Source organism: Mus caroli, unplaced genomic scaffold (genome assembly GCF_978045245.1).
Source record: "Mus caroli unplaced genomic scaffold, Mus_caroli_1 scaffold_15, whole genome shotgun sequence".
Taxonomy (NCBI): Eukaryota; Metazoa; Chordata; class Mammalia; order Rodentia; family Muridae; genus Mus; species Mus caroli.
This window is the reverse complement of record NW_028227270.1, coordinates 11,496,301-11,521,685: the sequence shown is the minus strand read 5'-3', so window position 1 is coordinate 11,521,685 and position 25,385 is coordinate 11,496,301. Positions and strand designations below refer to the sequence as shown.

The following is a 25,385-nucleotide window of genomic DNA, read 5'->3' as shown; positions in this document are numbered from 1 at the left end:
GTGAGGCCTCGGGGCTTTAGAGCTGGACAGACCTAGAAGTTCATTCTGTGTTTTATTCTCTTCTTCACTGAGTTATTAAAACATTATAATTTACGTAAACTTTTTAAGCTACAGTTTCCTTTAGTATAATCTGGGGCATAACAATAACCATTTTGAAAGGGCAATGTAAGAGTTTGGGGTCAAATTTTCTTGAGTTCCTTTTTTTGTCTGAAGTATTCACTTTTATTAGTTTACTGCACAAGAGTAATTTTTGGTAGAAATTCTATGTGTCATAGATTTTTGTAATATGTCTTTATCATCCATAAATAGCTAGAATAGTTTGAGTTTCTAAGGAGATGTCCAGGCATTTCTTAAGTTCACATTTAAATTCCAGATAGAATGAGGTGTTTTTCTGCTATTCTGTAGCTGGAAATATAGGCCTTGCTAGCCTTCAAGACATACATATGTATGAGTTTGGGGGCACATTGCTGTCCTTCTATACAGATTCTGCAAAGCTAAAATATTTTCAAAGTAAAATACTTTAAGATACTTTCATGGTGTTTCTGGTCACACCCCCCCCCAAAGGGGTCAGATAAGGGTTGGAAGGTGTCTGCATGAGAGCCGGCAGAAGTCTGGTCCCCGGAGTTCACAGAAATTTCTGTTCCAACCTTGCAACAACCCTCTCATGATCTAATAATGCTCATTTTACTGGGTCTTCCATGTAAGATCAGTGATGCTTGCAGGAGAAAAATGAAATCCTTTTGAAATAACCCTAAAACATATCAATCTAAAAATATTAGCTTGTGTCTGCTCTCACATTTTGGGGGTAGTTCGGCAGCTCAGCACTCTTGGAAAGCACTGGGCTTTCCAGCGAACTGTAACTTGGTCTTGAAATTGGGATTCAAGCATCCTTTGGAAAGACTTAAGGTTTTTCCGTGGTTCCTTTCAAAGGCACCCACATCGGCTTTGCACTTGTAGTGATGCTTTCTCTGTTAGTCTTAGTTTGTCTTTTGGGTCCATTGCTGGTCTCTGCTTTGAGAACAAATTAAGCTTCTCTTCTGGAGCCCGGTTCTTCTCAACTATTTTCCCACTGGCTCCCCCTGCTGCCGTATGTGTGCCAGCTCATAGCACAGGCTAGCACTTGCTGTGACTTCAGATAATAACGGTTTTATTCCGGCCAGGAGGTTTGCAGGAAGGAAGATGGGTTGTTCACAGCTGTAGCTGAATCTTAAGATATTCCAGCCCTGCCCCACAAAAGTATAAGGTAACTCAGAAGGACTGAAATCCCATTACAAAGGAAGCTAAGTTAGTTGCAAGAGGCATTTTAAGTAGTGACAATTAAAACAGTTTTAGCTGTTAAAACATAAAAAAGAGGATTCTTAAGAGTTCATATATATACATATATATGCCTCAATAAATATATAAATTTTAAGAGAAAAGCTCTTGTATAGCCATAGAAACTGGGAACTTGGCTTCTTGATATTTTGAGTTTGGTGTCTTATGTTTCCAACTTCTTAATAAAGGTAGATTTGGGAAAGCTTTTTTGTTTGTTTGTTTTTTATTTTTTTATTTTTGTCTCTAGAGCCTCACATAAAAGATAAAAACATAAAAGATTTGGAATCCTTTATATTACCACAGTTAGAAAAAATTCTCCCTTTGCTTTTAAATAGTAATAGAAAAACAAAACACTTGCTTAAAAATGCTTTAAGTTTTACACACATCTGTGTGTGTGTGTGTGTGTGTGTGTGTGTGTGTGTGTGTGAGTGTGTGTGAGTGAGTGTGTGAGTATGTGCATCTCTCTGGTCTGGAAACATTGCTATAAGGATTTTCACTTCATTGACATGTAAGGTCTTTGTTTATAACGTAGCAAGACATGAGAAACTAAAGGGAAAAAAGCCAACAGTGTCATTGGTTCAGTTCCTGGGTCAGCTTTCTGTGTTGGCTCGCATAAACTAACCCCTCACTCCTTGCTTCTATGTTTCATTAAATAAATCAATCACTAAGAGAATGCTTTCAGCTATCATCAATCAATCAATTTGATTTATAGGAAAATGGTAGCTTCTATGGCACAGTATTAACTATCCCGCCCTTTTAAAAAAAAATCAAAATGTTAAGGCTTAGTTGGGATAAAACAGTGAGTGTCCTTAGCATGATTAAAGCTTCCCTGGACAACCTCCTTCCCCAAAGCCAAGGCCAGGAGACGATGCTTTGAAGGACCCAAGGCGTCCAGTGCACAGGGATGTCAGGAATAGAAAAGCAGTTTCTTCATTCCAACAGTTGGGTGACGCACCTAGAGACTTTCTTAAAGAGCAGACATATCCGTGATGTTCACTAGGACATTAGTTAAATTGGACACAGCAGCTAACGTAATCATGGGTTTACGATCTTGTCCCGTGGAAAATACCAAACGTTTTTTTCTTTTGTGATTGTTCAGTATTCTTGGCTTTTGGAAATATTTTTGCTGAACTTTCTATGTAAGGCAGATGAGTGGCATTTACTTGCTGTCCTGGCCCGGCGCACGCACTATTAGTGCTTACAGCAGCCCTGCAGAGTGGAAAGAACATAGATGTTTGTCGTCAGGGGAACTTGGTTTCAGGTTCCAGCTCTGCCTGTTTGCTCCCTAATAATTTGGGCAGCAAGCCTTGCCTTCCCCAAAGCTCAGTGTCTTCATTTATAAACACAGCAGTGAGAAGGGCAATCCGATTGGGATGCTGGGCTAGGGATCTAGGGCACTCGGTAGAGTGAGTGCCTGCCTAGTATTCATGAAGCCCCTGGGTTCAACCCCTTGCACAGCATAAACAGGGCCGCAGGGTACACGCCTGTCATCCTAGCACTTGGGAAGAGGACCGAAGGAGCAGTAGTTCAAGGTCACTCACCACTTCATAGATAAGTCAAGCCTACCTGTAATATGGAGGTACTGGGGAAGGGGTATAGGGAGAGAAGGGATAATATCTAGGGAGGGGAGGGAGAGGGAAGAAGAGAGGAAAGGAAGGAGAGAGAGCAAATGCTACAATGCACACAAAGTCCAGCTTGGTGCAGAGAGTACCCGAGCACTCCATACGTTCTATGTATCCATAGGAAAAACCGAGCTTAGGAGAACCCAGTATTGTATTCTTTGTAGGAACATAAGACTGTATTATTTCTGTTCCGTTCGAAAGTGTAGTCTGTTAGTGCTGTTCCAACTTTGTGATTCCCAGGCGATTTGATGTGTGGTGTTATATGTTAAGTTTTGGTTCAAAGCAATTTCAAAAAGTGCCCCCTGGAATGCTTGACATTAAGTAGTGTTTTTCCATTTGTTTTCAGGGAGTTCACACCTTTTGCTTCTTCCCATAATTTTACAAATATATCCTTTAAAAAAAATCTAACATGGAGTTTTCATTGTTGTTTGTTTGTTGTTGTTGTTTAAATGCCTTAAACTCTGAGCTTTTTCTGGCAAAAATGCATAAAGCAGTAGCAGAGAATAGCCTATCCAGTTTCCCCTAGAAATAAAGGCATCTCTCCTTCCAATGACATTGGAAGTACCCAGGCACACCACTTCTTGTTACTATTTAATGTTCAAAAAAGCATGTTCAGAGCACAGTCCACCATTCCACTTTATAATATCTTAATTAATATAGTATGGCATAAATATTTCCTTGCCTCATCAGAAGAGAGGCGTGACAAGCACCTGTACCCCTTATCATGGGCACACTTAGCACTTAAACTTTGATTTGCGATATCGCATTATAGTAGGGGATTGAGATCCCTTAGAGAGAGAGTTGCTTCTATATTCAGGCAGGGAATGTACAAGAAGAGCCTGGAGCGTCTTACAGTGCCAGATAGGAAGGACGTGATCACACACACAGAACTCCCCCGATGAGGACATACCAGCCTGATGCAAGAGTACACCGAAAGAACACCCAGTGGCCTGAGCTGGAACAATTTGAGCAAGAAAATGTGAAATTAGGTTATGACCCAAATTATAAAACAAATACACATAACCCATACTGGAAACAACAACAACAACAACAACAACAACAAAAACCCCAGCTGAGCAAAATGATATGGGGCATAGACAAACTTGTGGGCAGGAACACTCCGAGTCACTGTTGTACGTTCTCCCCATGAGAAGGGAGAATTCCACTCCCCAGCCCCAAAATATGGAGACTGGACAACAGTTTCCTTCCACATAGCGTAGTATGAACTGGGTGGGTGGGGGATCGGGGGACTTTACCCTGCAGTGAATACTGACGAGCCCTGCCTTGGCCAGGTTGTCAAGTCCAGCACTGACAGTTGTGAGCCATATTGACCATATATCCTTGATATGCTCTGATAAAAATGGCTCTTTGCATCTGTTAGCCTCATACTGTGAACATGGCCCCAGTCTAATCGCAGGAATATGTTTATCAGACAAATTGAAGTTTGCGACATTTTACAGTATACCAGGTCAGAATTCCTCAGAACTTTTTAAGGTTAATTACCACCAATGAGGAAAACGTAGGAAACTCTCTCAAGCGAGAAGAGCTGTGGCCTGGTACTGTGACATGTTGTCCTAGGTGGGTCCCTGGGACAGAAAACAGACATGTCCTAGGGGCTAAGGGACCCCGAGTCGTCATTATGTGTTAGATTACTGCAACAATTATAACTGCAACCAGTGTGAAGTGTCAGAGATAGGAGAAATTGAGTGTGGAGCAGCCAGGACTTTTAGCTTGTCTGTGCACGTTTCCTGTGAGTAAACATGTTCTAAAACAAAGTGGTTTAAAACCTCCAGCCTCCTAGGCACATCTGAAAATGCTGCCTCCTCTATCAAGCCTGTTTTACTCCATTTCCCTCCAGACCTCCCTCCTCAGCCTCCAGCTTTCCTAATTGACTGTGAGGCTTTTCTTTCTTTGACCTTGCAAAGACCTTTCTGTGTGATTTTTCCCAACCTCTTAACATGGCTTGCTGCTGTTTTATTCTGACGACAAGGCTTCCCATAGTTCATTTATCCAACACTCAGCATCAATGTGTTGATGTTCACGTAAAGTGAGACCTAGCAAGAGGCATTGGTTACCTCAAATGTCATTTTTCACTTCTGATTGGAAAGTCGAGCTCTAGAATGCCTGCTTTTCCTTTCGTTGGTAGAACCCTGAGCGAGTCTCACTAGGAATCTCACTATAACATAACGCAATGTTACATATTCTAAATTAGTCTTAAGTTGGTTCAATTAAGCATTTTATCATGCATCGGCAAAACCATGCAGGTCATGGAAGCGGCTTCCCTATGTTTCCTTGTGTGACTATTTGATTATTAGCATTCTCCTTATCAGCTTATTATTCCAACTGAAAGGGGTTTGTTGGGATGTTTTCCCCACTAGCTTGTGAAAACATGGTGTGTGTTTTGGACGTGTCTGTTGGATGGGATTCTGGGAAGTTTTGCCCAGCATGTGTGCTTTAGCTCCCATTAGCATCTCTGGCCTGCAGCACAGCCAGCCCTATGGTGACAGCCCCTAGCTCTTATTTCTGGCAACAGTGTGCTGTGTAGATGTATGCACACTAATAGGAAGGACTTTGGCCTGTCATAAACAGGTCTAGGGTATGGAGAACACAGTTGTGATGGGGATGTATCCATAGCAACCAGTCTAAGATGTAACTGCCATATTGGAATACATTCACACCAATGGATGTGGCCCTCTCCCACCCTTCAGGAAGCTGACTCTCAAGGCCACTGTGCCTGCTCACAGCAGCACTCTTGTTGCGCTGTTTCGGTCTTAAAGGGGAATAAAGACATCGTAAAGAATATGTTTCAAATGATTCACAGGGTGTGCCTATTAAAGTGGAGTGGACTTCTTGCCTTAGTTTTCTTTTTAATTTTATCTGATCATTCTGATCCAAACTGACTACAGAACAACAGATATTTCCCCACAGTGGTAAAGCTGCAGAGGAAAAAAAATATTTGATCATACAAAAATGATTATTTTTAAGGAATTATATATACTGAATTATACATATTTTTAAAGCTCATTTCTTAGTAATTACTTAATACCTTTATGCCAGCTCCAGTGCTTAGAAAAGAAATACGTTCTTTGCCCAGGAATGCTTCTATTTTATATTGGCTAGGTTTGTCTTGTTTTGTTTTTAAATTTTAGGGGAGAAAATGAACCATATAGCCATAGTGAAATTCGTAGCAAAAAATTTAACAAAATTACTTTCCAATTTAGAGATGCTTTCTGTTTTTAATAAAAAGTATTCATATAAGTATTTGCAGATGCATTTATATCACTCTGTTATGTATGAGAAAAACTCATTTCACAAAAGAGGCTAAGCTATAATTCTGTTGAACGAATATTTTAAAAATTAGACAAATTTGGAGTGCAATTCCTTTCTTTGGCTGAGGGTTAAGCTACATGAATCATAGTTTTTTATTTTTATATTTTTAATATTTCAAATCGACTTCAAAAATTAAATTGTGATAAAATGAAGAGGATTAACATCATCTTTGCTGTCAACTGTTGACTTTCTGTTCTCTGGTTTCATACTTTTATGTTCTCGGTGCCGTCCCCTTAGTTCTACACAGCGGTAAGTAGAGATGAGTTTTGAGACATCATAAAGAAGCCTCTAGAAATAAACTTATTTCTCATTACACATCAAGAGAATATTGGTTTACCTGGGAGTTGTTGGACCCAGAGCTGAGTTTTTCCATGTGTTGTTAGTGGTTGAAGGGCACAGAGGGGGACAGTCAAAAAGTCCATGAGTTCAGAGAGCTGCAGCGCTGTTCTCTACGGGAGGAGTCAGATCCAGTGGGCAAAAACCTTCCAGCTCTTTGGTCTTCCTGGCACATATTTTTACACTGTCCTTTCGGCACATATGACTTCCGCCATAGTTAGTTAGAAAAGTCCCGCACAGTTACGTAATGGGAACCACTTTTGTGTGTTCACACACCTCCAGCTGGGATATCTGGTGTCGTCCTGGAGTCAATGCACTGTGTGTTAGAAACTTTCTACCACAATCCACAGACGGATAGAGGGAGAGCCATACGTGTTCTCAGACTACACTCTGAAAGTATGCACAGACATTTAATGACTGTTTAAAGTGACATCAGCAACATGTTAATTCCCAGAAGGGGATCCTCTACTTACCAAAGGATCGTACATCGTGAGTCTAGGACATCTTGTTCTGCTTCCCTTCTTGTCGTGTCGGATGGGAACGGAACTACCTCGAGCTCTAGCTCTTTGCAAGAGTTGGACTTAAGGCAGCCCGATCTTTATGGGAGGGCCTCGGGTAGGACCATGTAGCGAAAGCTTGAGGCACAAGTTGGCTGAGAATTTAGGAATAACATTGGATAAAGCCTGGCTGATGGTGGCGTTTGTGGCAGCAGACAGTTCAGGAAAGGTGTAAGCAGCCTTGGGATTTTAAAATTAGCCCTACTATAAGTTGGCTTGGAGTTGGGTTTTTTTGTTTTTGTTTTTGTTTTCTAGTTGGGACAAAAGGAAATAAGGCTCTGGATTCCTGGGTTGGGGTAATAGATGAAAATTGCAGAAAAGTAGGGTAGAGAGCTTATCTATGGAGTGTCACTGAGGAGTATTCCAGCTGACCTGGGGTCAAGACTCTGGCTGGAGGCAAAACTGATCAGGTGGTGTCCCTGCCCCTCCCGCTTCTCACTCCAGCCTTGGGGCTCCTATGGTGAAATGCAGTTGTCATGAGAGATTGGGACAGCCTGGAAGGAAAAAAGAAATCCCAGACAGGTCAGCCAAAGGGTGCAAAGATCTAAGGAAGGACAGTCAGCTATGGGTGTGGGAGGAGGGGTGGGGCTGACAGGAGAGTGAAATTTATGGCCACGGGTGTATTTCACGAGACTCAGCCTCTTTAGCACTCCAAGCTGGTGTCACCTCCTTCACCTGTGACCTCCTTGAGTCCTAGCCCAGTAGCAGCATGGGTAGTTTATGCAATCCAGCCGCTGGGCCACCCCCCTGAGGAACGTGTTGTTTGGGAGTGAAGGAAGTTGAAGAGGCATGGGTATAGTGGGGAGCGAGCTGCAAAAGGATGGAAGAAACCAGGTCACAAGAAGTATGGGTGGGTCCTAGGAACGGGGTGTCAGCTGCTCCTACATGCTCCAGTGGAACGGAGGGGCAGGTGTCGGCGACCCTTTTCACCATTCTGATGTCCCCTACATTCTGATGAGTTTTCCAATCCCAAGACAGGATAAAAATGTACCCCACACTAGAGATGTGACCTTGGATAATTAAATTGTTCCTGTCTCTCTGAGCCTGTCTTCTATGTCAGTTGAAACATATATAACCCGCCTCTCAGGACTTGTTAAAAGCAGAAGCCTGCGCATGGAGGCCCCAGGGACTATCTTTAGTAGGGATAGCACTGCAACTATTTTTAAACTTAAAAGGTCAACTTTATATGCTGCTGTATAGGTGACCCATTGCAACCGGAGCTAGAGTCAACAGGCGTGGGGGAAGCTTACGGGGTGCCTTTGAAATCCTGATACCCAGCCACAGTGATTTATGGGGCCTCAACTCTCTCCGGTATGCAGTGCTCACTGAGTTTGTTGACTTTAGTTTTAGTTCGGTAGCCTAGCACCCTGTGATAGCATATTTTTATTTAAACTGACCAGTTAACACTGGTCACCCAGGGCGATTGTGCACGAAGGCAACCACAGGAAAGGGAGCCCTTGGAGATCTTCACTCTGGGGTTCCAGAGTTGGCCCTTTTTCTTTTTCTTTGATTTTTTTTTTCCCTCTTTTGGGGACGATTTCCAAGGCACTAGGTTCTGTGCAAGCCACTAAGACTGTGGCTAAGGAAGTTCCACAAAATCAACAAGGATGCTGCTAGCTCTCTTTCCTGGTAGAAGTTGAAATGAGAACTAAAAGTGAACCCTTTCTTTCACAGACTAGACATGACAATCCAGCTGAGAAAACAGGAGTGCAAGAGCCATGACCTTGAATCTGGTGCCATCTCAGTGATGGGGCTTTGGTCATGAGTCTGTCACTAGCCATGGCCAGCGATGAGAAATTCCCTAGTGGTGCAGTTGTCATAGGGGTTGAAAAAGAGTCACCATTTAGGTAAATGATTCACTTTCTACCTACTGTCAGCCACTTAGCAGAGAAATCACACTTGGGCTTCTTAGTCAAAGGCTGCTGGGTGTTTGTTTGTTTGTTTTTAATTCCAAAAATCTTTCTCCTTAGAGGTTTACCTAATTAATTTCACTGAGGTAGAATAGGTTTGTTTTTGTTTTTGTTTTGTTTTGTTTAAAAAAAAAAACAGCCCTCTGTTACTTGTCAAGGCCTTTATCTCTAAGTGAATCCAAACTTTTTAATGCTAGACCTGCCCTTGGTTTTGGTCTTTATTCAAGTCACCTTTGAATGACATTTGCAGCTTGCATGTCTTTGTTACTTGGGATAATCTGTCACCGTCTCCCCACTATACCACGTTTGTGGGTAAACATTTTTAGTAGCGACTGGGTATGTTCTATGCCTTGTGACTGCTGACAGTGAGATGCAGTTTTTAGTTTCTCAGTGAGGGATATTTTTTAGCCTTGTTCTTAGGGACCATCTCCAAGGTTCTTATGTGAAAAGGGAGATTTTTTTTTGTGTATGAGTGCTTATATGAAAACATACCACTACCAAACATGCAGACATACTATGGAAAATATGGCTGGCTATAGGAGCAAGTCATTGTGTGCTAATGAGCAATAGACAACTCCCATCTCCTTGTAGAAGACGTTCAAAGAACATTGACTCGACCTAGAGGAGCAGGATGATTGGGGAGCGTCCCGGAATTACTACGGAAGTTGATTTGAGCATCTAGGGATTCTGTAGGTAAGAAGGAGTGGAGTGGCTAGACAGTGCAAGGAGGAAGGGGGCATGCTTATAGACTGTGCTGTTGGTTGTCTATGGAGGTGGGAAGCTAATGGTGCTTCTGGAAGCGAAAGACTGGAAGAGAGAATCTAGTTATAGGGCCAGAGGCAGACACCAGACCTATAGATTTGGCAGCACTCTGGGCTGCCCTATTTGCAGGTCTAAGCCACCTGTAACCCCTGAGACCCTCGAGGAACTCTTACATTTGATTGTAAGGAAAACAGCAGCAGTGATTTTAGAAAAGTACTTAAGAGCCAGGGTCATCTTGAGTGAAAAGACCCTAAACAAGTTGAATCAGAGAGCGAGGCAGCAAGGGGAGAAGGGAACAGGTTAGAAACGACATGAAAGGACTGGATGAAGGCAGGAAGACAAAGGTGTGGAGGATCAGGAGGCCAAGGCCGGAGAGGTGGGATTCTAAGCCCAGACGGTGACGTGCTGATGATTTAGTACTAGGACGAGAAGGCAACAGTGGGTGGGGGATGTTAGACAGTCTCTCAGTCAAGTCTGTCTGTGGGAAATTGCAGTGAGGTGTCTGACCACATAGAATTACCCCGCACACCTTCCGTAATGAGCACTAAGATTGAGAAAACAAACGGTTGGAATGCAGAGATGGCTGAGGCTCAAGAACACTTCCAATTCTTCAGGAGGACCAGAATTCAGTGCCTAGCACCTGTGTTATGTCTCTCACAGACGCCTGTAACCACAGCTTCAACGGACCCGAGGACCGACCTCTCAGGAGCCAGCTCACTTACACTAATGGACACGCACTCGGGCCATAAACACAAATACGTATAACAAAAATAAGACAAATAGGGAGCCCCGACTCGTTGTTGATGGAAGTGCAAGCTAGCAACCGTATAGGAATGGAGATTCCGCACAAAGCTAGGAATAGATCAGTCAGCTGACCTAGCTCTCCCCCTGGACATATACCCAAAGAACTCCGAATGCTACTGCCGAGATACTTGCTCACGTATGTTGACTGCACTCTCCACAGCGGTGAGGAGAAATGCCGTTCATATACACAGTTTTAGTTTCACGAGGCTTCCCTGTGAGTTTTAGAAGGCAGTTTCGTGAATGATCAGAACTGACAATTCTGGATGCCACCTGCTTAGTGTCCCCAAATAGAAGTCTACATGGTCCTGATCTGCATGAGTACTCCCCTCAGCTACGAGAGGAAAGTGACAGCCTTGGCTATTATTGTTCCTGTTCAGCCACTGATCACCCTTCATAATGCTTGCAGTGTTTTTTGTGTAAATGGATGGGGGTCAGTGCTCCCTTCTGTTGCCACATTTATAAGATGCGTCCCTGAGCTATGTTCTTTAAAAAAACAAAACAAAAAACCAAAAACAACCCTATGTCAAGAAAGAGCTCCAATTAAACAATGCTGTTAGTGTTGTATTCATTATACTAATTAATACACATTTAGTCAAGTGGAATGAACTTACAGAGTCATTGTTCAGGAGAGTTAGTCTACTGCTATAGCTGTCTTCAGACACACCAGAAGAGGGCCTCGGATCCCATTGCAGACGGTTGTGAGCCAGCATGTGGTTGCTGGGAATCAAGCTCAAGACCTCTGGAAGAGCAGACAGTGCTCTTGAGTCATCTCTGCAGCCCCTGCATACCATTCTTAATCTGATTGTATCCCGTGTCATGGAGATAGTCCTGCTGCTGACCCGGTGAACTCTGGCCGGCCGCTGCTTCATGCGCCATGCTGAATTACCCACATCACATGGGCTCTCAGGTTCCTCCTCACAGTGCCCAGAGCCCTTACATGACACACTGCAGACAATCATCTGAGGGTCTCGAAAGGAGTCTGTGCTCCACACCTTTGTGTACTTCACAGTTCTCAGTCCGGGTAGCAAACTAGGAAAACACTGTTATTAAACTGTGTCCTCTGTGGCTGTTGAGCTCTCCCCTCCGATCTTATTGTTTTGAGATAATGTCTCACTTTGTAACCAAGGCTGATCTGCAACTATGTATCTCAGGCTGGCTACAGACTCCTAACAGTTCCGGGCATTAGTATATCGAATGCTGGAGGAATTCTAGCCTTGAGTCACCACCATGCCTCACTTCCATTATTATCCTACTTTAAATGGCTCAGCAGTTAAGAGCACTGACCCATCTTCTTTCTAGAGGTTCTGAGTTCAATTCCCAGCAACCACATAGTGGCTCACAACCATCTGTAATGGGATCCAATGCCCTCTTCTGGTTTGTCTGAAGACAGCTACAGTGTACTCATATACAATAAATAAATAAATAAATAAATCTTTTAAAAATTTTATTATTATTTAGTCTTCATTCTTGAAAGACTTAAATTGCACACAACTTAATGAGCATACTGCTCTTGGTGGACACTAGAGTCTACCTTTAGTTATTTTTGTGTGACCTTGAGTGAGGAGTTACCCAGCCCTTCAGAGTCCTAATCCCCCGTGAGGTGAGGTGGGATTTTTAAGCCAACACATTGTCTATTCAAGCCCTCTCTACGGGACTACTCTAAACACACCAAGAAAAGTTTCAAAGCGATGAATCTGCTTTAATGTGGTGCCTTTGGAGTATCTGAAGGTGGCTTTTCCAGAATTCTCTGGCAGCCTTCCTAGTCCAGAATGCTAGAAGGATGTGGGGGTAGGGGAGGGGGAAGGGATGAAAGATCCTGGAATGCTTAAAAAGCACATGGAATCTTTGCACACTTAAATATTGCTACTGGAGGGGAGATTAGCTTCCCCTATTCTCCTGCAAAGCCTCCCACCAGGACCCCCCTCCATCTCCATCTCGGTGCTAGCAGCATTCAAACCTCCCTAAGTCTGGACCATAGGTCCTTTCTTTAATCCCAGGGTTCACCTTGTAAAGTTCTGGCTACTCTCTCTGACCCAGAGCTTCTTTTCTTCCCCTGTTTGAAGAGGTTACAGATGTAAACTATGGTGGGTTTAAATTATAAACCATCTCCTCCTCGGAGCCTTCCAGAGATGCCTCTGTGTCCTCCCACGTGGCCTCATTCTGCATGGTGGATTCTGCCTCATTCTGCATGGTGGATTCTGCCTCAAGTTTTCTTTAGTTAGTTAAAATTGGACACTGTGTTTAATTGATACATAAAACCAAAAAAAAAAAAACTGTACATACTAATAGGATACCATCATGCGATATTACAAAACATGCCTACTTAATGAAACCCTTGAATCAAGTGAAATACACCTCTTTTGCACTTCCTTGTGGTGAAAACACGTCTTGTATTCTAGGTTTCTGAAATTCATGGCATATTCTGTAGGGTACACCAGAACTGCTGCTGCTGACCATCAGCCAATCTTCCCTGACCTTCCACCCACCTCTCTTTCTCCCGCCTTTGTATGACCCGCATTGATGTCTTCCCAGTTGATGACAGGTTGTGCACACACTTCTTGAGCAGCACTGCAATGGGCTCTTTCTAGGTAGTTGGGTCCTGTCTCAGTTCTCCACCTGGGGGAGCTTTCCTGACTTTAATGTTTGGCCTCTTCTCATTTGTTTATTTGTATGTTTACTTGTTTACTTACTTGGTCTGCCGCTTTATTGTTTCTCCGCTCCTAGGTAGCTACTGAGCAGTCATCTGTGGAGATAGGAAGTGGATGTCTATTACAAAAATACTTGTATCTAGTGCGGGGAGTCTGTTACCTTTAGAGGAGTGCTCTATGAAACCTCAGTGCTGTGCGCTGTTTCTACCTAAGAAGGGTTCAGTAGTAAAGTCAGTTTGGGAAATGTTAAATAAAAGGTAAATATAAACCAGGTTACATAGTATAGCTCTTACACCATACATAGTACATCTTTTGACTATGTTAATGTATATAACCTTCATAATGCCTCGCTTTGTGTCTAAAATGACAATTTCACAGTGGACATCATCTGAAGGTGTTTTACTAGATAGATGTTCTTTACATTGCATTCTGGGAAATTCTGCCTTAGACCCAAATCCATCTTACTAGAGGGGAATGCTCATGTGCTAAAAATGGGAGGCAGATTCTCCCCGACTAGAAAGAGAACAGACCGGTGAGTAGGGACAAAACTTCCCAAGAGTGGCCAGACTCGGACAGCACATAGCTTCTGAAAATGGTTGGGTTTGGCCAGCAGATCTAGAACATGGACTAGAGTCAGCACCCAGTGAGCATCTTCTGTCTTTTCGATGCGGAGTGAGATCTTCCTCTTACGCATTGATTTTTGCTGATTAGTTGTAACAGTTTGGTGTTTGCTCTGATGGAGCCTGTAGCACTTCCTTTGTATAAAATCATGCCATCTGCCAACTCTGACAGACTGACCTCCTCTGTTCAAACTTAGAAGCAAAGACGCCTCGCTTTATGTGACGTTTGTCCAGTTGCATTGATTATTCCTCAGTGAAGCCAATGTCGTGCTAGGGATAGCCGTGATGATGGTGATTTCAGCTAAGCTGGCTAAATAGCTGTGGATGTACACAGCTGCCTATATGAATCCAAGCCGTATCAATGAGTGGAGAACGCTGTGTGGATTTGTCACTTCTCTTGCTGCAGTAAAACACCACGACCAAGGCACCCGGTAGAAGGAAGGCTTTGTTTGACTCCGTGTTCCATTATGGCAGAAGAGACGTGTTGTGGCTAAGGGCAGGAAAACTGAGGGCTCCTATCTTGAACCACAAGCAGGAAGCAGAGAGAGACCAGAACGAGTTGTGTGGCTTTTAAACCTCAAGCCTGCTCCTAGGACAGACTTCCTTCAGCAAGGCCATGCCTCCTAAACATGCTCAGACAGCCTAAACTCCACCACCCACGGGAACCAAGTATCCAGAAATCTGTGCCTATGCGTGATGTTTTCGTTTCTCATTCAAACCACCACTTATGTTAATTTGTCCTTAGTTAATCCACTTAGCCAAGAAATGAAAATACAAACATCAACTTAGGTTCCTGTTAACTTGGTTCCAGGAACTCCTCAACAGACATAGCCCGTATGGTGTCAGACTCTTTCTAACTAAGTGTTTCAGGTATTTATTTGCTGTTTTAAATAAAGTCATTTTGGGGAAAAAAAAAATCAGGCCATGGTTTAGTCTTGGATGTTTCAGAGGATGACTTAGGTCTTAAAGGTCAGTCTTAAATGTTTATGATACTCTCAAGAGCAGATACCACTTCTGAAATGGCACATTTGATCTCTCTGGGCCTCTGCCATGTCATGTTTTGGTTTAGTCTCGTTTCCTATTCAAACTCTCCCATTTTGTCTGTGATGCCAGTCTGGGCCTCAGAGCTGGTTCAGTCAAATTCATGTGGTTTATCACTAGGGGGCGCCAAATACAAATAGATGCAGTGGATCTACTATCGGTCAGGTTTTCTTAATAGAGTTTCTCAGGAAAGAGTTTTTATCATGTGAAAGTAAATTCTAAATTATATAATTTAAAGGATTGATTATAAACGAACTCTAGGTTATTATTGACACCCCCTAAAACTATCGCAAGGCACTTGAAAAACAAACAGAGGCTCCCTAGTTTGTGATAGCTATTTGAATTTAACGTCTGAATTTCAGTTAGGCCTCAGAATTCTGTATGGAGGAATTAATAATCACATTTTCACCTGTCAATCTAATCTAAGCATTAACAGTATATGCAAGCACCTACTTAATATTGACTTTATTCCTGGCTACTATACATTTCCCTCTGTGTCTTTCATTTTTATGTAGAAGGGTATAAAACGAATATGATTGGTTATATAGGATCAGATGTTTTCAGTTTCCTGAGTGCCGTGCGATAAACTCCTGCTGCTGAGAAGACCTCCCTGAGTCTGAGGTGCTGTGAGAGCCAGCCCACTCATTCTTAACTATTTCAAGCACGGTGATCCTAAGTTCACGTTAGACTTGATGGCGGCCACAGACCAGAGGGTAAAGAGTGAAGTCCAAGATGTTCTTTTCTTGTTAACATACTTTAACTGTGCATATGAATGGAGTCCCGTGGGACACGGCCACGAGTACGTACAGCAAGTACGTACACCTCCCCCAGCCCTTCCCAGCCCTTCCCTGCCCTACTGAATGCTGTCCCATTTTAAGTCAGCCTTTGACTCTTCCATATCCGTTCGATCGTCCTCCATTGACACACAGGCAGTACTGCCTGCTGTGTGCAGTGCTATGAAGTACTTACTCTCTGTCACTTGAGAGTACTGTGAAGCCACACTGTCTGACTTCAGATCCCAGCCCTGTGGCTTCCTGACTGCGTGACAGCCATTCTCTTTACGGCCCAGGTGTGTTGTTCATTGATTGCCTTTCCATGGCCCTACCTCAAAAGGTGTTTCCTATATTGTGGTGTGGGGTCGGGGGTGTTGGGGTGTGTTGCGATCAGGTGTTCCCGGGCTGTGAGCTTCTGAAAACTCCCCTGGTTAGTAACTGAAATGTGTGCAGATTTTCCTGGGGCTGCTCTCTGTTCCCTCTGTCCCTCTCCTCTTCCACAAAGTCCCCATGACTTTCTCAGACTCTCCTTCATATCGGCACTGTGGCAGGTTCAAGCAGCAAGGTGAAATGTGTAAGGCTTCCCGTGATCTGGATGCCACCGTCAGACAGCGTCATTTGATCACAAAGGCTAGCTCAGTTTCACTGTACAATGTTACAGCTTGCTAGGATATTTCTATGCAGATTAAATTGCTGCAGTAGGCACCCTAGAAGTTCGGACTGTATGCTAAAGCAAGGCTTCTTAAACTTTCCCCACTTGTGACCTGTGACTGAGAAATCTTCACGTGACCCTAAATATATGGGTATATAAAATAAATGTATCAGTCTAAAATTTACTGATAATAAATCACAAAGAGCTGTATTGTAAAATAATTTCTTGGTGTGCCTAACAGGTTTTTTCCCTAACTTATTAAGGACTAAAATAAGTCTGCACTCTGACGGATGGATCTGATTGTTTGATTTTTTCCATGCAGAATTAAGCTGTGGCTGTTTGATACTGTAGGATGCAGAGTCGCCTCAGTGTGATTTGGAGTTGATCAGCCGTTTAGTTTTGTAATCATCATTACTAATAACACCACCCCACTGCATAATAAATGCAGAGTACAACATGGCAGAAATGTGGTTAGGGGCAGTTGAAAAATGTCAATCGTGTTTTAATCTCAACCACACAAAATGTGTCGCAAGACTTAAAAAGCAGAGCCACTCAAGGCAGCAACTCAAATAGTAGTTTCTAAATCAAACACTCTAACAATACAATCCAAAGCTACTCCAATTTGATAGTTAACTTGGCAAAGAACGACAGAGAAATATCAAGTGTGTTTTGTGTCATTGGATTCACTGTGTGTAGAGGAAAAGCCTGGCAATGAATAACATACCTGATTTGAGCCAAATTTGTTCCAGCATCGCTCTGTGGTGTTAGCTCACAGTGCAGAATGGGCATACTGTGCACTCTTAGCCAGGGTCCTATGAAGTCACATCATATACCACCCAGGTGACACCAGACACCTCAGATTCATCGTGCACTTGATTTTGAATTTTCTATTGTTGTGTGTTCAGAAACTTTGTACTGTTGCAAAACTCTGTGACCTTGCATTCAGTCTCATGTGGGGTTTTGACGCACAGTTGCAGAAGCTGGGTACTAAAGGCGTTCAAGTTGAAGTCCATGTCCTGAGTATCAGCGTGCAGTGGGGAAAACCATTTTTCCACCCAGGTCTCACTGTGCGTGGAAGTGGGGGATAGGGGCGCTGACACCGAAGCTGCTCTCCGCCTCTGTGATGATTCGGATTAACGTGTTCAGAGTGGAGACAGGAAGGAACGGGCAGGATTAAATGGTATCTTACAGAAGACAGGACTGGTCACAATGTTTCGAAGAAGAGGAGTAGGCTGGTGGAAGGGAACACCCTAGGGTTACTCAAGGATTCGCTTGGATGATTTATGCTAAACACCTGATAGCGTGTGACTCACACGAGATACCCACTGAATGGGCAGAAAGAGTCACAGGTTTCATCTGAGGCACTGGAAGAAACACGGGCCCAGTGACTGCAGCTGGAGTAGTTATACGGACTACTTTAAATAGGAGAACGGTTCACGGTTTTGAAGAAGTTCCAGGTGACGGGAGGGCAGGACGTTTGAAATGGGAGAGTATGGTGAATTTGGAAACGCGGTACCAAAGTTCAGGCGAGGAGTCCTCATGAAGAAGCATAGGCCCGAAGCAGCAGCCCGTGGCCAGCCAGAGTGGAAGCCTTAACAGAAGGCAAAGAAAGGCATGGCCAGAGAAACCCGCAGAAACAGGCCCGGGGAGGGAGTGCAAAGCGTCTTCAAATAAGGCAGGATATGTCAAAGGTAAGAAAAATGGAGGACAGAGGAGGGGCGAGGGGTGTTCTGCAGGGTTATTCCAGTGGAGAGTGGAGTTGGGGGTTTAATGTAGGAAACGAACCCAAAGTTGTGATGAGTGTCTGAGAACCCCAGCAGCAAAAGACCTGATAGTAACATCAGAGGCAGAGAAGGCCTTTCCCACCCTCACCCTTGGGGTGTGTTTCAGGCCCTCCCTCTCTCCCGGGCCCCCTGCTGCCGAAGTGGATAGTACACAACCCTATATGGGCTGCATTTTTTTTCTTAATTATGTGGAACTGTAACTATTTTGTAAATAAGGCACAGTTAAAAAAAAAGATAAAAAAATACACTAGAATATTAGCAACCGTCTGCTATCATCAGTGTTATTAAAACCTTGAGAACATTTCTGGGGTCTTCCATTTAGCATTTTCAGCACGGAGTTGGCTGAAAGTACCTGGAATTATGGAAAAGGATATTGCAGGACTGCTGTGCTAGACAAGTGTTAGGGTGAAAAGTACTGAGGCAGGCCTGGTGCAGGATGGGCGCCGTAGAGTAACCAGGAGGCAGAGCTGATGTAGGGTGCTGTAGAATAACCACGGCAGGGAGTCCTAGAAGGACAGAGTAAGAAGGACAGAGTAATAAACCGAGACAAGAATATAGACCTTATGCAGAACTTTGCAATAGACTAAGAGCAATGAATTTCTCTTGTTTCTCACCCACAAGATCTCTTAGGATAAAAGTTACACAGAATAATACCATGTCGAGCAGAATAGAAAAGGGTTGGCTTTCCCACAAGAATGTCCAGTACATGTTTAGTCCTCAGGATAACAAGGTAGGCTTACTCTCAGTTTCATCTCAAAGCTATTCAGTTCTTTCTCGGCTTCATCTGGGATGATAAAAATGTCCTTCTGATCAGAATATAGAAACTGGAATCTATATGCATAACTGCATTCTATATCCAGACAGAGCCATGAACTTTCAGATACTCTCTCCCTCCTTCAGTCAGATTTATATTTTAGACTTTGTTAAGTTTTAGAGTGTGACGGTATTAAAATAGAAACAAAGGATTTTGACCGCAGCCTTCCCCAAGGAGAAGGGATGCATTCTCTTTTGTGAAGTCTGGACCAGTGGCATTTCATTATGATTGTGCCTGTGTGTTGGGCAGGGGAGGGAGCAAAGCTGCCTTTATCACCAGGAAAGCCACGTGTTTGGGATTTGAGACAGACTGTGCACACTGAGATGGTATCAGAATCCACACAGACTGGCAATGCTTATTTAAGAAACGTCTGCAGATCTTGACGGTTTTGTGGTCGTTATCCGTCCCTGTGAGAGGGAAGCCCCATTCATCTTCTCACAGGCTGCAGGGAGACCTTTATTAAATGGCGTTCACCATGTGGGAAGGAAAGCCTCTTTTCCCCCAGAGGCTCACCTCGCCAACCAATCACGAAGCATACTGAGCCTCAACCATACCCCCTGCCCTCATAGAGCAAAGATGGAATGTGATTGGTGCATAGTTGTTTCTGTGGGCGGGGTTTCATGTCACTCTTCCCGGCTTCCCCCCGCAGTTCCTTATTTGGTAGCCTTTGACAGAACAAGTCTTTCTCACAGCTAAGCATCTTGATATACATTATTCATTAAGCCCTGGAGCTCGGGAGAGAAAGATGCAGACCCTTAGCTCTTTAGCTGCTCCTCCATCACATGGAGATTCCTTTTGCAGAATAGCTGCTGAATTCCGTTCCATTTTGGAGTTTTACAAATGGCATGTGTTTAATGGGAAGACGGCTGGATGGGATCATAATACGATGCTTTCTTATTTAGACTTAATTACCAAAGATCTTTAAATCCCACACCCTGAATGGCTTTGTGGAAATTGGTAGAAGTCACGGTTTGAGGAGAAGCACATTTTAGAACTTGCTGGCACATACACATATAGACACATAATCTATCAAAAATGCCTGAAGCAAACTATTTATTGTCAGTGTCCTGGGGCTACATAAAGGTAAGATTTATTTTGCCGATAAAACTGTCTACTTTCATTGAACAATTGGTGGATTTTAACTAATTATAACGGTGTCTGAGCAATTTATTTCTTCTCTTAGATATGAACTGGGAAAGAAGTGTGTTTTGTTGCTGAAGATAAGATTGTATAACTGAGTGTCAGGTGTATTTTGTGTATTAAGATAGATTTTGCATGTGCATTGGTTCTTCTGTTTGTCCTATATAAGTTTAACTTATGTTCTAAATAGCAAGGCAGTGAAATAACTTAATTGCAAATAAATTATTCTACCAAAGCCCTTACTGTGACTGATGAATTCGGATTAGCATGCCGCATTTAAATATTATCAGGTGATGTGTGGGTTCTAACTCGATGAGTGCTACTTTTGACTTCAAGTAGAAAATAATGTTTTTTTTTCCACCTCTGTCTTTAAAGCTGTAGATGATGTATTTGTTTGAATGCTTTTCATTATAGTGTAAATTGATTATCTGGAGATAACTGTAAGAAAGTTTATTCACACCATGGCTTGGTTTTAATCTCAAGGAATTGGTAAGATGATGAGGATGCTGAGCCTGCTTTTCACCTGCCCTGCCGTAAAGCTGTCATTGAGTTCTGTCTCCATGATTGAAGCAGGAAGGAGAAAACCCCTGGTTCACTCCCCAAGGAAGCATCATTTCAGCCTGGGATGTATGAGCCAATCACAGCTCATCTCTTCAAAGATATCTGTCTATCTATTCCACTGCGCTAAGTACTTTCAGAGTGAAGGCTCTGTCTGTTGGTTTTCCATTTCTTGGGGAAGCAAACTTTCATGATTGCTGTCGAGGTTGACTAGAATTCTAAGAAAGCTAGAGATCTGATCTCTGTCTTGCTTGCTAGGATTTCTTCTTTCTCTCTAAATCTCTTGGATAGTCCAGATTTTTTTTTTAAACATGCATCTCATGTTTTTATTGACTGAGCTTTGCTAGCCATTTCTTGTCTTAAAATTCCAGTAAAAAGCAATATTAGAAATACTCATACCCTCCCCCAGACTCCCTCTCTCAGCCATTCCAGCCCCTTGAAGCATTTTAGTGACTTTTGTTAGTATTATGACTATGAACAATGCCTATACAAATCTAAATATAGACTTTTAAGGCTTACCTTTTAGGAAGACGCTTGCTGGGCTGCTTAGTGCCTGTGTTAACTAACATGCTGCCCCTAACCTTTGAAGAAAGTCAGATATTGATATTTGGTCTTATGTGTTCTGAAAGGTTCATTTTTATAGAGCCAATGCAGTACTCATTTAAACAAGTCTTAATATTGATATCTCTCATACCTGCAAGGCATCATATCCAAATGATTGTTAGAATTTCACACTGCAAATAGTAGCCAATGCAGTATGCATTTAAATAGGTCTCAATATTTCCCACACTGGCAGGGTACCATATCCAAATAATTGTTAGCAGAATTCTGGGATGGAAACTGTAGTCATTGTCTTACTGCTGATGCTCTGCATCTTTTCATGCACACAGGACATGTCATGTACCCGTCGGGGTTGGTCACATTACACAATTACAGAGGATTAAATTTTTAAAGGCTTTCTTTGTTTTATGACTTATTTTGCATCCTTGACCATCTTAAAAGAAGTCCGTAAAGAGAAGAACTGGAATTCTAAAACACAGAATATAACATTCAGACCTCTGCAAATAGACTTTGCTTTATGATTTAAATGCTGCACACACACACACACACACACACACACACACACACACACACACACACACTGGTGCCTAATGAGAACAAAGGCCTCAAAAGCATTCACGGAGAAATCTCTTCCTCTTTCTTCCCTCCTAGTTGTAACCACGATTCGCTGTAATGGTTTTAAACCATTTAGAGTAGAACAGAACCAGTAAGAAATTCATCAACATAAAATAGAGGTAACTTTCAAACATTGCTACATACCCGATTCAATAGTATTTTCACAGAGCTTTCATTAATAGGCACTTTTGCATCACCCATCCTAAATCAACTGGGGGTGCAATGGTGTTGCAAGGAGGAGACATTCTGTTAGGTTTTTTTTTTTTAAGCCATCCTTCCTTACCCATGGAAATAGTCTATAAATAGCTTAATAAACACAGTTATTCAGAATGACAGAAATTAACCTTGTAATTAAAATGTTTGTTAAAAGCTTTAATATATCATTCTTTAATCAGGCAACTACAAGTTGAAAAAGCACTCCTGGCCACTTTTGTGGTTATTAATTTAGCACACAGGGATTGAAACTGTTATTAGCAGTAGCCAAAAAAAAAAAAAAGTAACAATTTTAACTCTTCAAAAATGTCTTTGTGCTGTAACTTTGTTGGCTCTTTGAACATGGCCTTTTAGAAATCCCCCCACCCCCACCCCCTACCCCCCTTTTGCTCTCCTGGGATGAATACTTTAGGGAGTTGCTTTAAATACTGTCTCATATATATGTTAAGATGTAACGTTGCCTCTTTGGAACACAGCAGGCCTTGGTAGGGAGGCAGGTGTGTGATGTAGGGCTTCTCCAACCCATGCTTCTATGTTGTAGACAAAGAGGAGCGAGGAGTGTGGGACTAGGCTATGATACAGCATGATTCAGGGCAGTCAGCACAGGAGAATCTCTTTAGTGGCCTTTTTAACCTTGGTTATTTTATTGCACTAACTGACGATTTTGATGAATTATATAAACAAATTCTCAGGATGATTGTACATCAGCTACCTCATTCTTCCAGCAAACCCCAATCACCTGCATGACGTAGCTGCAGGTACAGGCAGGTAGCATGGACAGGAGAATGTCCCAGCTGCCATGTCCAGCAACATAGTCATCCTACCAGTCTATGGGTAAGGTAGACGATGGGTCTGTGGATTCCTGTCTCGTTTTCCCAGTGGTCTTCAGGAAATGAGCATCTTGGTGCTTCATTGTACTGAGAGATGTTCAGTGTGGCTGGCACGTCCTGTACTGTCTGCTGAGAGGCCCACACTAGCTGAAAGCAGTGCCCACCCCTCCCCACTTTGACATGGTCAGGTAGTCCTTAATGGCAACTTCATCTTAAGAGCATGGGCTACTTGAAATCAAAGAGAGAATACAGTGCTGGCTACATGTTTAAAATATTCAGAAAACCTTCTTTTGAATATATTTTACCTAACGTGTACATTTTCCCAAGGGTAAATTATTTATAAAGCATTTTTTGTACATGTGAGAGGTTATATATAATATTAGCTTTGAGACAATGTTTAAAATGGTTTTGAAACAGCTGTGATTTCCCATATGGGCCCTTACCTAAATTCCTTTATGTAGATGGATAAAACGGGGATTAGTGTAGATGTATGTGTAATTAGATATATCTTTGTGTCCTTTATTGATAGAAATCAGTTTACCAGTATTAAAGGCTCAGAAATCAGGGTTGACCACCATAGAAGAGCTAACAAAAAGAACTCAAATAACTGAGTGTGTGTTCTGTGGTAGGCTTCAATGGTTAGCTCAATTAATTAACTGTAAATTGACAATTTCCTTAAGAAAACATAATTGGTAAATAACACAAATTTTGAACACTAGTTAGTGTAAATGCCTTTTGAAATAATCTCAGGCAGTCTCATCTTAGTCTCACAGGTAGTAATATATGCTGCTCCGAGTGTAAACAGGACCTGATGCCTTGTGGTGTGTGATGCAGTACACACACTCATATAAAGGCCTCGGAGCAAATACAACCAATTGTCCGTGGTTGAAACCTCTGTATTGCCCGTGGTAGTTATTTCTGAGCAGTGGGGATTTAAAGGTTTTTCTGAATCTTCCCAAATGTCTAGGTTTCTAGATTATTTTTAACCATATATGTATGTGCTGTGCTTAACAAGAATGTGTACAAATACATAGGGCAAGAAGAGCACATTTTATGTTTCCACATTTGAGAATATAGTCGTACCTGCAGCCGACACACAGGACTTGTGCTCACCATGGCCACCATGGCCAGTTCTTCCTACCTTTAAGAGAAACCGAGCGTGTGTTCCTTGTGTCTCACTGTCGGCTGCCATTATCTTGACCGCACTCTGTCGTGGTGAGGGTTGAAGGCTTGGTTTTGATTTGGAGTCCAAACAGCACTAGCTTTGGAAGAGATTTGCTAAGTCTGTATGGCTTATGGATGGACCGCCTCTACACAAATGATGTAAAGAAAGCAAGAATTGTGAAAATTCTAAATAAACCAGTTCAGGTCTAAAGCTTGCATTCCATACACTTCCAAAAGACGAGCTCATTCCTTTTCTCTGGGCTGACAAAGAGAAATCTGAGAGTGAAACGTAAAGTTTCAGTCTCTACCAAACATATAATAAAATTTTTGTTTTTGTTTTTGTTTTTTTTACATTTTTGATCATGTATTTGATATTGGTTACCTTGTATATTGGAAAACTGCATTATTCTGAATGTCCTTGTTTGCTTTCTATTGCCATGATAAAACACCCTGACAAAAACCAACTTGCAAAGGAAAAGGCTTAGTTCACTTTACATTTTCAGGTCACCAGAGCAGGCACCTGGAGGCAGGCACTGAAGCAGAGACCATGGAGGAATGCTGTTTATTGGCTTGTTCTCCATGGCTTGCTTGGTTTGCTTTCTTATAGAACCCAGGACCACCTACCCAGGAACAGTTGGCACTGTCTCTGGTGAGCTGGACCCTCTCATATCAATCTTTATGAAAAGCTTCACAGACTTACCTAGAGGCAATCTGAGGCAGGGGTTCTCTCTGTCTCTCTTTCTCTGTGTGTCTGTGTGTGTTTCTCTCTTTGTCTTTTTCTGTCTCTGTCCACCCCGTCCCCTCCCCTCTCAGTGTGCGTGAGCGTTGACACAAGCATGTGTGCCTGTGTACCACATATATGCCTGATGGCCATAGAGGCCACAGAGAAGAGAATACTGGATCCCTTGGAACTGGAGTTCCGAACAGTTGTTAGCCACTGTGTGGGTGCTGGCAATCGAGCCTAGGTCCTCCGGAAAGCAGCCAGTGCTTCCAGCCACTGGGCCATCTCTCCAGACCTGGAGGAATTTTCTCGATTGAGCTTCCTCTTCCCAGATTAACTCCAGATGGTGTGAAATTGACAAAACAACAATAAAAACAGACAGACAAAACCAGGACACTGAATACTGAAAACTGCTGAAGCGTTTTCACGTGCCTGGTTGGGAGAGTTTTTAGACTCAAGGGTAGGCTTTACATTAAGAAACTCTATCCATATGGTCCCTTACTAATTCTCTGGCCTCTGAGTGTTCCACATGGAATACACATACGTAAAGAGTCAAAGACAGCATCCACAAGTGAGAGAAAATGCCATGTTTGCTCTCTGGGTTACCTGACTTAGA

General features: G+C 42.7%; 1 protein-coding gene across 9 annotated transcripts in view; it reads left to right on the top strand.

The window, feature by feature from the left end:
* The window catches only part of Pde4d (phosphodiesterase 4D), a 1,452,168-nt gene that overhangs the window by 1,403,031 nt on the left and 23,752 nt on the right, over positions 1–25,385 (top strand). The window contains exon 1 of one of the 9 annotated variants that reach the window (XM_021180269.3): positions 18,998–20,050. The exons of the other annotated variants lie outside the window; for them this stretch is intronic. Coding sequence (XP_021035928.1) covers positions 20,003–20,050 — 48 coding nt within the window. The 5' untranslated portion in view covers positions 18,998–20,002. Of the gene's footprint in view, positions 1–18,997; positions 20,051–25,385 lie in introns of those variants that run through there. 9 annotated transcript variants of the gene reach the window in all.